This window comes from Gymnoscopelus braueri (assembly GCF_963280865.1).
Source record: "Gymnoscopelus braueri genome assembly, chromosome: 15".
Taxonomy (NCBI): domain Eukaryota; kingdom Metazoa; phylum Chordata; class Actinopteri; order Myctophiformes; family Myctophidae; genus Gymnoscopelus; species Gymnoscopelus braueri.
Window position 1 is genome coordinate 833,135 of NC_137620.1, and position 13,655 is coordinate 846,789.

The 13,655-nt window shown below is 42.4% G+C and overlaps 1 protein-coding gene across 1 annotated transcript in view; it reads left to right on the forward strand.

Annotated features, from left to right (window-relative positions):
• Window positions 1-13,655, forward strand: part of gal3st4 (galactose-3-O-sulfotransferase 4) — a 46,080-nt gene that overhangs the window by 1,895 nt on the left and 30,530 nt on the right. Inside the window, exon 2 of the mRNA XM_080450594.1 lies at window positions 8,609-8,725. Coding sequence (XP_080306720.1) covers window positions 8,609-8,725 — 117 coding nt within the window. The remainder of the gene's footprint in view (window positions 1-8,608; window positions 8,726-13,655) is intronic.

Genomic DNA, 13,655 nt, shown 5'->3' on the forward strand with positions numbered 1-13,655 from the left:
ATCTGCTATTTTCGACTAGGGTTCCTTTTTCCTCAGAAAAGGAATTCTAGGTTTCAAGTGGTTAATGTGAAACAAAAGTTCCTATCACACAAACATTTGGCGGCCCCCCCCCTGTAGTAACTGCAGGACCCCCTAGGGGTCCCCGACCACCTGTTGAAGACCCCTGGGCTAGGAGGCACATGGGATCTTAAAGGGATAGTTCACCCAAACAATTACTTTTTTTTCCCTATGGATTAGTCACCCCATGGAGACTTGAATTCATGGATATTTTTTTAGTTTTTCTCGCATTACTAAGCCAATAATTTGATGACCAGCGGACCTGTACGCAGTGGTTCCGGTAGGAGACACAAAGGAGACTCTTTGTGTCTCCTACCGGAACCGCTGCCGGTCATCAAATCATTGGCTTAGGAATGCGACAAAAAACAAAAATATCCATGAATTCAAGTCTCCATGGGGTGACTAATCGATAGAAAAAAAGTCATTTTGGGGGTGAACTATCCCTTTAAGCGAAACTGGATTTATGCAGGATTGTTCTGCTTTATTATAACACGTGGCGTTATTGTTTCTTTTTTTAAAGGCATATGCAGGAGGGATGGTGTTGTGTTTAATATAGGCTTTATGTTCATAGATAGAAGTCTATTATTCTTTAAATATTTTAATATATATCTTTGAATATAGGATAATGATGACGGTGGCATTGTTCTGTCTGGCTTGGTTACACGCCCACCACCATAAAAGGCATATGCAGGAGGGATGGTATTTTGTGTTAAAAATAGGTTCTATGTTCAGGATAGAAGTCTATATATTCTTTGAATATTTAAATGTAATATTTCTTGGAAGATAGGATAATGATGACAGTGGCATTGTGGCTTGACTTGAGGGGCACGCCCACCTCCATATAATACTTCTCTTCCACTTGCAGACCTTGACAGAGACAATGCACACAACAATCAGATATTCATATTTTTGTATTAATGTTAAATCTGTAGGCCTATTATTCATTATTTATTTATTCGGCCTATGCTTTGTTATTATTTCAGTGAACCTATGCAGAGCAATCCATACATTCCTTGTAGTTCTACGCGGGAATGTTGGCTACTGTGTATAGGCTACTGTAGGCTACTAGGACAATAAGGTTTCATATTCTAAATCAGTGGTTCTCAACCTTTTCAGGCCGTGACCCCCCAAAATAATCATATTTGAACTGGGGACCCCCAAAAATCATATTTGAACAGGGGACCCCCCAAAATAATCATATTTGAACTGGGGACCCCCAAAAATCATGTTTGAACTGCCAGGACAAATATGATTATTTTTTTGGGGGGTCACCAGTTCAAATATGATTATTTTTTGGGGGGTCACCAGTTCAAATATGATTAGTTTTTGGGGGGTCACCAGTTCAAATATGATTAGTTTTTGGGGGGTCACCAGTTCAAATATGATTAGTTTTTGGGGGGTCACCAGTTCAAATATGATTATTTGAACCCCAGTTCAGAACTGGGGACCCCCCACCCTCAAGCATGTGGAATGTAGGAGTTGAGGCATTACATTTAGTTTGAATCGGTTCCACGGATAAATATTGTGAAAATAGCAGATCTACAAGCTCACAACGCCTTGTGTTGCGTGGCGTTGTGAGCTTGTAGATCGGCTATTTTCACAATGTTTGCCTCTTTCTTATATTATTTGACAATGTGTTATGTGTTAATTACAGTATAGTTTGTTGATTACTTTTGATGCAGTAGTAGTCTTTTTCTTTTCTTTTTTGAGGTATTTTAGAAATCATGTGGGGACCCCCCTGGGGGTCCCGCCCCTCAGGTTGAGCACCACTGTTCTAAATGGATAACATGGCTGCGGTTGGGGCAAGTTGTTAAAGTCTTTTTCTCACCTTGTAAAGAAGCACAGTGAAAAGCACACTGTGGTCTAGTAAAAAGGCTGTCTTTGCACCCAGGCTGGGTGTTTATCCCATTCAATCCGGGAACGCATCTGTGTCATTTTAAGATTTCTTTGGCTATCCAAAAATAGCAGATCTACAAGCTGCCGCACTACGAGCTTGTAGATCTGCTATTTTTGAAAAATCTTTTGAAAATGTGTGCAAGTCTTTGAATAGCCTATATATTTTTTTAAGCAAACATTTGTAAAATATTTTGTTCCAAGGACCCCTCCCCAGAAGCAAAGATTTGCGTTACAAATGTTTGCTTTAAAAAAACCCATATATATATTCAACGATTTGCACAAAATTTCATGAAATAAATAGCAGATAAAAAATAGCAGATATACAAGCTTGTAGCGCTATGAGCTTGTAGATCTGCTATTTTTGAATAAGTACAAAACGATGGTTATTGCTCAAATCTAAAATGACACACAGTATGCGTTCCCGTACTGAATGGTTTAAAGCAGAGGCTGTATCTGCTCTGCAACTGGCAGGTGGCACGTTTTGATAAGGCCTGTTTGTTGTCCTGCTTTATAATGCTGCAAATGTAATGTCTTTTACACAGAGAGGGAAGACGGGGGAGACAGAACTTCAACGGGTGGGGAGGGGGGGACTGCTTGTCAGTCAGTAGGTGTCCTACCCCCCCCCCTGCAGGGATTTGGAGAGGCAGGGGCTGCAATTTCAAAAGGGCAACTATTAAAAAAAAATTACGAACAATTACCATAATGTTAGGCCCGAAAACCCCAAAGATCGGAAGAAGGTGTCATTGCGCGCTTAATGTCCTCAAAGTCACGCACCCGACAAGCTTTGAACTGAGCAGATTAGACCTTCCGTTACAGAGATAATGGCCAAAACATCTTGAAAACGGCCATTGTCGCCCGTTTTTCTTTAATAACACGGGCTAGGAAGGTCAGACAGCGACAAACTAGATACCTGAGGAAAGTTCACTTTGAGCTGCATCCAATACATCCATTTCCGTCGGCCTTACCATTAGGCCGCTAGGAGCAGTTGAAATTTATTTTGTTTTTTTGGGGTGTTTTTTCTTTCAGTCTGGAGAGGGCACTTTTTTACCAACGGGTAAAAGGGCAGGGGCTCAAGCCCCCTTTCATGTGTGCATGTGCATGTGCTGCGTGGGGGGGACGTCTGGGGGACGTCTGTAACACACAGATTGGTTCAAATAAATAATGTGTAGTTCATTAATGTACGTTCCGGACTGCGGCTTTTAATACACTTTGTATCGAGATGCTGTCGGGCAGAGAAACCTATTATCTCCATATTCTATATCCTACTTCCTTCCTCATACTGCAGCGTCACACAAAAATCATCGAAAGTAGCAGATCCTCAAGCTCGAAAAAAACGCGTTGCGAGCTTGTAGATCTGCTGCTTTCGCTGCTTTTGAATTTGAATCCTGAAAAGTCAGTTTCGATATGAGGTTTCCACCCGATAGAGACGACAAACAGCACGCACTGTTTAGTTTAAAAAACACTGTTAAAAAAAACACCCAAACAGTAGTGAATAGTGGATGCAGCACAGCACACACACACCCCAGTTTTTCCCGAGTGGGCTCCAAGTTGAAGGAAAAGAAAATAAATCTCCATAATTATGCAAATCAATAAGACAGTATAGAGTTACATGTGAAATGGATTCTTTTATGTTGTTGTCGTCGTCGTCGAGTGGAAAGGCTTAAAGCGTGAGGAAGCATACGATTGCTTCATTGGTTGTCCCGGATGGATACATGACTTTTGAACTTGAGTTATTGGATATCCAAGACATCTATCTATATGCTCCTTTGATTTGAACAGGCGCTGTGCTTGTCCGTAAAATCCATGTGTTCATTGAACTCTGAGAGAGAACAGGTATAACGGGTCCATTTAGTTATATTTGTTCTTAGGTCTGTCGCAATTTTTACATAATTGCCTAATCACAAAATAATTTGAGATAATCACATTTATTTTTGCATAATAATCGTCATAATAGTTTCCATGATAGTTTCCACGTTGAAAATTGTTCGTACATTTTCCAAATGGAAATAACAGATTTACAAGATCTTGTAGATCGGCTATTTAGATCTACTATTTCTTAAACATTTTTAAATCATTTTAAATAATAATTTTAAAGTTATTAAATATATCAGTAATTTCTTTGAATATTTCAGTTATTTGTCATTTCGGGCCCTGTGAAATTTTAGTTTACAAAGCCTTTTAAAGCCAAACAGAAATGCAATTTGCATTTATATGTCCAATCCCCCCAAAACACAATTCAATCGCTAATCGCCAATTATTTGAGTGACAATTTAATCGTCCTGACAAAATGCCATGATGGTGACTGACAGCCCTACTCTCTCAGAGCATAATTACTGTGCACTTTTTCCCACAGTGGAACCAAGCCCGTCTCTCTCACTGCTGCAGTCTAGACCAGACATTGTTTTCCTATCGAGAACTGTGTGTGTGTGAAAATATGTGACCACTTCAGTACAGACGCAGACACTTGTTCTGACCACTTCCTCTCGTCGCGCGTTTTGGTTGCATTTCCTCACAAGCTCCAGACATGCAACACACATTGCAGCAGCACGTTTCAGTTGCCGTGCAAAAAAGAAACACGTCAGCCTTTGAATAAATCTCTGTGCCTAGTGTTGGGGCTATAAAAAAAATTGCAGATATACAAGCTCATAGCGCGGCACAGAGTGCCGCGCTATGAGCTTGTAGATCTGTAATATTTAGAAAAATTGTGAAAATTTGTGCAAATCTTTGAATATATGTATTTTCTAAAGCCAACATTTCTAACTCAGATCTTTGCTTCTGGGGGTCCCTGGAACAAAACATTTTGAGATGGAGGTCCGCGGCCAAATGCATATCTAAAAATGTTTTCTAAATCCTAACGGTATGTTGCTACTGCATATCAGCGGTGCTCCAACCTTTCCATTTCAAGGACCACCCAAAATTATATGTATTTGACCGCTGACCCCCCATCTGAAAATATTTTGTTCCGGGGACCCCCCCCCCCCCAGAAGCAAAGATTTTAGTCAAAAATTTTCCCTTTAAAAATATATTCAAAGATTTGCACTTAATGTTCTCGATTTCCCCAAAAATAGCAGATCTACAAGCTCATAGCGCTATGAGCTAGTAGATCTGCTATTTTTGAATAGCCAAAGAAATCTTGAATGACACCGATGCTTGCCCCAGTCTGAATGGGTTAGGCTAGTGGTCAAGATGTTGGCTTTCCACGCGGGAGACCCGGGTTCGATTCCTGGGGCTTGACACCTTGCTTTTCTTTCTGTCATTTTTGTTAAAAGTACAGTGTTCTCTGCAGTGGTGGAAAGTAACTAAGTACTGTACTTTACTTACAATGTTGAGGTGCTTTTACTGAGTATGTCCCATTTTTTTCCTATTAAAGCCAATAATTTGATGACCGGCAGAAATATGCTAATGTCTCCGCAAGTCTCATACCGGAGACTCTGCCGTCATCAAATTATTGGCTTAGGAATGCGACAAAAACAAAAAAAATCATCATTGGGTTGATTGATTGAATATTTTATTAGACAGAAATGCAAAACAGCACGAGTACAGTCAAACACTTGGTCTAAAAGGATAACGCCAAAAAAGTCCTTGCGGTCTTGTTTCCATTGGGGTCCTAGGTATCCAACAATTTTACAACAAAATAACACCAAAAATTCAATATCATCACAAATATAAAACACTATATGTACAGAGTAGGAAAAAAGGGGACGGGGGGGCTTTTGGGGTGTGGTGTGGAATTGATAGAAAATAAGTATTTTTTGGGGGTGAACTACCACTGCTTCTCTGTGTCTCGGCTCCAGTCGTTACAAAGTGTGTCTGGTAGACTTTCAACGAACACAATGCAGGTCACTTTACACCGGTTCCTTGCTGTGTTACACTGGTTAGCCATTGACTGCGGTATCGATCTTTAAATTCTTTTTTTTAATCAAATATAAAGCACTGCACTGCACGGGCTGGCCCCCGAGTTCATTTCATACTGTAGTGTACAGCGTCTAAATTATTGAGCCATCAGGACAATGTGAGATCGATCGGGACTTCTGACCAAGGCCTGCTAACTCGTCCCAAAAACCAAGGCTGATAGTCTCCCTTGTGATACAAAAATAAACGCAGTCAGTTGATTCTTTTGTGCACAAAATGTGCCTTCTTTGCAGTTTTTTTTATGTCTATGGTTTTATCCTGTTTTTCTTTTGCGTTTTAACCACTTCAAATCCTATATCGTTGCTGTGGGGCAGAAACCTCTTATCTCCATATTCAGATTTGTGTGTGTTTTTTTTGGTAAATTGACGCCCTGCTTGATCATACTACAGCGTCACACAAAAGCATGAAAAGTAGCAGATCTACAAGCTCGAAACGTGGCGCAAAGCAACACGTTTTGAGCTTGTAGATCTGCTACTTTTAATGCTGTTGAATTTGAATCCTTTTCTCCCTCCTTTTTGCCCCTCTACACCAAATATTTTCTACACAAATAGCATACAGTGCTACACAAGCTTACAGTGTGTCACAACGTGATGCGTTGTGAGCTTGTAGATCAGCTATTTTCTGTGAACGCTTGCCCTTATTTAGCTAATACTCTGTTTTTATTTTTATGCAGTGATTCTTTCAATGTTACAGCACCTGGCAACTCTTGTTTTGAAATGCGCTTTATAAATACAAATGTACATTCACCGCCAAAGGGGCGAATTCTCCCCTTTTCAGTCAATGGTGTTTACCGCCAAAGGCCAAAGGGGAGAATTCTCCCCTTTTAATTATTATTTTTTATTTTGTTTTTTAATTCCTAAAATGTTTCTCTAATTTTTGAGTATACATTTATAACCCTAACCCTAACGAATTAGGAGATATACAAAAATTAATTAAAAAAAATCCATTCACTTCAATGTTAAAAAATAAACGGACAAATAATTCACATTTTTTCTATAAAAAAATGATTAAAAACCCTGGCAGTGGGTGATTTTATTATGAATAAACCTTGGCGGTGAATGTGTTAATGTACCTTACCAGTGGATCTCAAACTGAGGTCCAGGGACCCTGAGGGGGTTCCAAATGGACCCTTATGGGTCTGTAACTCTGAGAGTGTACACATGGAACCAAATGGACCTTTACAAGGTCTGTAACTCTGAGAGTGTACTAATGGAACCAAATGGACCCTTATAGTTATAGGTCTGTAACTCTTGAGAGTGTACTAATGGAACCAAATGGACCCTTACAGGTCTGTAACTCTGAGAGTGTACAAATGGAACCAAATGGACCCTTACAGGTCTGTAACTCTTGAGAGTGTACTAATTGAACCAAATGGACCCTTACAGGTCTGTAACTCTTGAGAGTGTACTAATGGAACCAAATGGACCCTCTCGGGTCCATTTGGTTCCATTAGTACACTCTCAGAGTTATGGGGGTCCTTGAAATTAAAAGGTTTGAGAACCACTTGCCTTGTACAGAAAATGAATGCACTTGAATTGATATTAGCAGTAGAAACATGCGGGGGCCTGTTTTATGACTCTTAGTGCGTATAGCCCCCTCCCCCCCCCCTTCTCTCTGCACTGGAGCAGGAGTCAGCCCATAGGCTGTTCTGTATGAGACAATGATTTTCAGCAGATAACACCCTGGGACTGGGATACCATACTGCACTGATCTGGGCTTTTATGACTCATCCAACTCTCTCTCTACCCCTCTCTTTCTCTCTCTGTCTGTCTGTCTGTCTGTCTGTCTCTCTGTCTGTCTGTCTGTCTGTCTGTCTGTCTGTCTGTCGGTCTCTCTCTGTCTCTCTCTGTCTGTCTGTCGGTCTGCCTCCCCTCTATCACTCCTTCTGCAGTCAATGCTCCTTCTATTTCTCTCTGTCTCTCTCTCTCTCTCTCTCTCTCTCTGTCTGTCTGTCTGTCTGTCTGTCTGTCTGTCTGTCTGTCTGTCTGTCTGTCTGTCTGTCTGTCTGTCTGTCTGTCTGTCTCTCTGTCTCTGTCTCTGTCTCTGTGTGTGTGTGTCTCTGTGTGTGTGTCTCCCCTACTCTCTCTCTCTCTCCCTTTCTACTTCTCTGTACCCTTGTCTCTCTCTTTCTCTCTCACTTTCTCCACCCCTTTACTCTCCACGCTCTGGCAAGCTGTCTATCTTCACCCACTCTCTCCTTTCTCTCAGTGGTTTGATTGCCTCTCATACACACACACACACACACACACACACACACACACACACACACACACACACACACACACACACACACACACACACACACACACACACACCTCACTCCCATCCACACATCCACACATCCATCCGTCCATATAGCAAAGATGTTGTTACTTATCGTTGCTGTCGGGCAGAAACCTCTTATCTCCATATTCCCCTGTACATTTAAAGCCCTACTTGTCACACAAAAGCCTCAAAAGTAGCAGATCTACAAGCTCTCGAGCTTGTAGATCTGCTGCTTTTGGAGCTACTGAATTTGAATCCTGAAAAGTAACAGTTTTGGACATGTGAGGTTTCCACCCAGACAGAGACGATATACCGGTACTTGCTTGTGTATTTGTCCTGGGATTTGCTGACTTGTACTTTTTTATGGCAGCTTGTAATATTTGTGTCCCTGTACGTCTTGTATCCTCTTTATTGGACATGAATAAATCATTAATGTGTGTGTGTGTGTGTGTGTGTGTGTGTGTGTGTGTGTGTTCAGGAGGATGCGGTGGCTGGCGTGCGGTCGCTTTGGTCCACTGTGGCTCTGGAAGGCTCTGCTGGTGTTCGTGGTCATCGCCTTCGCCGGGCAGCTCCTGGGGGTCATCTTCAACAAAAGGTCAGAGGTCGTCCACCTGGTCGTCTATTTCGCTGGTTCTCAAACGTCTGAGATTTTTGGAAATCTTTTATATTCTTTCAAAAATGTAGGGTATATACAATAAGGTATGCACTAAAGATAAGGGCGACACACATAGTTCCACAAAGTACAGATTTGCTGACAGAGTGAGAGTAAGCATGGATGAGTCAGCTCCGCTGTTAGATTGACAGCTGTGTAGTTGAGTTAGAATTAGCACAATTATGTGAAAGCTCGCTGACTAGACCTTCAATGAGATTGAATGGCAATCTATACATTTCCGTCACCACAGTACTTGTAAAGTGACAAATATCACCCTCCTCGCCCGGCTTCCCTCCCCCGAACGCGGGCCAATTGTCAAGTCAAGTCACCTTTATTTGTGACTTACAGCATAAATAGAAGAACATAAAAGCAAATTAAGGCTTTAAAAACAAAAAGTGACATTTTAAAATCAATGTGATGTTTCACTGGTAGCCAGTGCAGTTGGACCAGAACCGGGGTAATGTGCTTCCTAGTTCCAGCTGTCAGGAGTCTGGCAAGCTGAGTTTTGGACCATCTGCAGACTGGAGAGAGTGGACTGAGCCAGCCCATGGTATAGAGAGTTGCAATAGTCCAACCGAGAGGTAATAAAATCATGGATGACTGTTTCCAGGTCCCTGCGTGTTAAAATGGGCTTCAATTTGGCTATGGTTCTTAACAATTGTGTTCGTATAGACACGAAAACAAAGCCGGACGCACCGCCATTGGTTCGAACCCCTGCCCTCCGCGGTGGTGGGCAGGTACTTTTACCGCCGCACCACCCGAGTGCCCCCCCCCCCCCTGCCCTGAAAAAAAAATAAGAACAGCATATTTATATCAAAGAAAATCTCTGTGAAAGCAAAAGAAACTGTGAAAGTGCGTCGAACCATCGACATCAAACGACTCGTTAACACATTAACTGCCAAGACCGTAGTCCTACGGGCCGTTAAATCCAACTGTTAAGCGCCGAGACCGTAGCCCTACGGGCTGCGGTCTTTTCGCGCATGCACGGTCCGGGTGCACTTTCGGAATTTTTTTGATCCACTTCCGTTTCCGGTTTGATGACAGGAAATAGAATTATTTGGGATCCGGTTTTCACGATCACGCCCGCCCTCGTTCTACAGACGAAACTGAAACTCAATTCTCTTCCTGTAGTTTTTTCTCCTCGCATTTCACTGTTTAACGTAATCCGCTCTAACTCAAACATGGATGCCCCGTTTGACACGTGGTTTTCACTGGGAGATACAGGGAGATCGCGCGGATGTAAACAGACTGTGTAGCGCTCAATCTTAAGGATTTTAACAAGATCTATGGCGACATGAAAAAAACAAAAAAACAACAAAAACACCTTGGCACTGGTGAGTACATTATGAGATTAGCCCTTGGCAGTGGATGTGTTAAGGTACATATAAAAAATCACACCCAGTGTGAAGAGAGTGGTGCCTTTCATGAGGTCATTGCATTAGTTACTTTTTACAGACTTTGATGACTTCAATGTGTTTTTACTCATTTTAAGTACTTTAAAATGTTTGTACAGATTTGTACGTGTTTTTACTCATGTTAACATCTTTTAAGTATTTTTACGCATTTTAAGTATTTTTACTTATTTAAAGTATTTTTACTCAGTTTAGGAACTTTAAAGTATCTTTACTAATATTTAAGTATTTTTACTCATTTTAAGTATTTTTACTCATTTTAAGTATTTTTACTCAAAAGTGGTGTGTGTGTGTGTACGGTACTGTACTGTACTGTACTGTACTGTACCTGTACCTGTACTGTACTGTACCTCTACCTGTACTGTACGTACTGTACTGTACTGTACTGTACTGTACTGTACTGTACTGTACTGTACTGTACTGTACTGTACGGTCTGTACTGTACTGTACTGTACTGTACTGTACGTACTGTACTGTACTGTACTGTACTGTACTGTACGGTCTGTACTGTACTGTACTGTACTGTACTGTACTGTATTGTATTGTACTGTACTGTACGGTCTGTACTGTACTGTACTGTACTGTACTGTGCGGTCTGTTCTGTACTGTACTGTACCTCTACCAGTACCTGTACTGTACTGTACTGTACGTACTGTACTGTACTGTACTGTACGGTCTGTACTGTACTGTACTGTACGGTCTGTACTGTACTGTACCTGTACCTGTATGGTTGCATCTTTGTGTTGCAATCAGCCGCAGCTGTTGAGGCTGTGCTCAAACATACAGAGAGGCCGTGCTCATACGGACACACGGACACACGGACACACAGACGGACACCAGGACAAAGTCAAGCGTAGGAGTGGTTGGCACCACTCAAAAATACATATATATATATATATATATATATATATATATATACATATGTCACAGGGTGAATGGAGAACCAGGTAGATTGAAGACAGAGCGCTTGTTTTTAGGCACGGGGCTTCGGGGCGAGGCGGGGCTTTTCGAGATAGGGTTTATTAGCGAGGCTCGCGAGGAGGAGGAGGAGAAGGAGGACGCGGCGCTGCGAGGCGGGGGTTTATTACGTGAGGCTCGCGAGGAGGAGCTCCTCGCGAAATAAACCGTCCTCCTTCTCCTCGGGGAAGGAGGACGGTTTATTTCGCGAGGAGGAGCTCCTCCTCGCGAAATAAACAGTCCTCCTTCTCCTCCTCCGAGGAGAAGGAGAACGCGGAGAGGCGGGGCTTTGATGTGCCGACGCGGACCTGTCTTTTGTTGTGCCCCCCCACATAGCAACCAGGAAGCTACGCTAGGGGAACGCTGAACACGCGTGCACACGCACACGCTTGTCCACGACGGAGGCGCGCCGACTTAGTGGAGCTTGAGGCCGAGGAAGCGCGCCCTCGCGCCTCCAGGCGCGAGTGCCCACGCTGACCGGCCGATGCTCTACTAGTCGACTCAGCGCCGTTTGAGTTGTAAACCGATAGGGACAGAATAGTTCTTTTCATGGATCACTGTGTGTGTGTGTGTGTGTGTGTGTGTGTGTGTGTGTGTGTGTGTGTGTGTGTGTGTGTGTGTGTGTGTGTGTGTGTGTGTGTGTGTGTGTGTGTGTGTGTGTGTGTGTGTGTGTGTGTGTGTGTGTCAGGGAGAAAGTAAAACAAAAGCCAGAACACAATAAAAGTATCTTAACAGTCCTGCTTTCAATAAACCAAAAAAAGCATGAGCGCGTGTGTGTGCGCTTGTGTGTGTGTGTGACTGTGTGTGTGTGGTCGCAGTCATATATGTTTGTGCACAAGCCTGGCTTGTGGCTCCCTCTAGTGTTGCTTCTACAGAATTGCTGGGTGGGTGGTAAAAACGAACGCGCCTTCTTCAATCTACCTGGTTCTCCATTCACCCTGTAACATATATATATAATTTTTTTTTTTTTTTTTTTTTTTTTCTCACTCAGAACCAGGAGATAACGCGATCCAAAGATTTGCTGCTCCATTCACTTCCCTGTTAAAATATTAGGGAAATATTCTGTATCTCGGCTCCTGTGTTTTACTATGTATTTTTGCCAAAACATGCTATTTTCCACTTGCCGCAACTATGGAATGGATTACCGCGATCGGATAATTTCCCCCCCCAAATTCTACGAGACCCCTGTGCGTGTAATGAGGGGATCACCGTGCGGACAACGTTCACAGAAAATATTCCATGATTTTTCAAAGGTAGTTAAAAACCGCTGGCATAGGAGTGACACTATAACAAATTTACTCTCGCAGTTAAAGGGTTAATGGGTTAATACTAGACAGAACCGGTGTTCCCCAGATAATATCACATGGCAGGATAAATGAAACTCCCAAATTAACTTTCAAACATCTTTGAACCCGACGGGTCATCATCACCTCCCATCCAGTTTATTTTCCTCTTTGATCTGTGGAAATTATGTGCATAGTAATAATAATTCAGCTCAGTCATATTTTGCTGACCCGTCGCTTTAACGTCGACGATAACCAGTGGTGTAAAGTAACTAAGTACATTTACTCAAGTACTGTACTTAACTGTACTTAAGTACAGTTTTGTGTTGGTATTTTCTATCGGCTATTTTCAAACATTTTAGTACTTTTACTTTTGTACATTTAAGTACATTCTGATACCAATACTTTTGAACTTTTACTCAAGTAAATTTTTAATTCCGGACTTTTACTTGTAATGGAATACTTCTACATTGCAGTATTGATTCCTTTACTTAAGTAAAACATTTGAGTACTTTTTCCACCACCGACGATAACACTGAAAGCTCTTGTGTTCATTTTCAGCACCGATGTATATTTATAGGCCTATTTTTAATTTCCTGTTTGTATACAATAAGCCGGAGTCTCACAAATATAGCTGTGGACGGACAGGGAGAGTCACTGCCCTGGGGACAAGACAGATGTTCAGGAAGAGACTGGAGACGGATGGGGAGGGAGAAGAGCTTCTTTAACCCATTAAGACCTGGAACGCATCTGTGTCATTTTAAGATTTATTTCGCTATTTTTGAATAATCGTGAACATTTTTGCAAATCTTTGAATATGTGAATTTTTTTAAGCAAACATTTTTAACTAAAATCTTTGCTTCTGGGGGGTCCCTGGAAGAACATATTTTTTGATAACTATTATCACGTGTGCGTGTGAACGCGTGTTCAGCGTTCCCCTAGCGTAGCTTCCTGGTTGCTATGTGGGGGGGGACAACAAAAGCCAGGTCCACCTCGCATCAAAGCCCCGCCTCGCGCCTCCTCCTCCTCCTCGCGCCGCCTCGCATCAAAGCCCCGCTTCGCGCCTCCTCCTCCTCGCGAGCCTCGCGTAAAAAACCCTGTCTCGAAAAGCCCCGCCTTGCGCCGAAGCCCCGTGCCTAAAAGCAAGCGCTCCTCTTTCATTTTCCCTGGAATGCCAATTTCCCTGTGACATATATTTGGCCGCCGACCCCCCGCCATCTC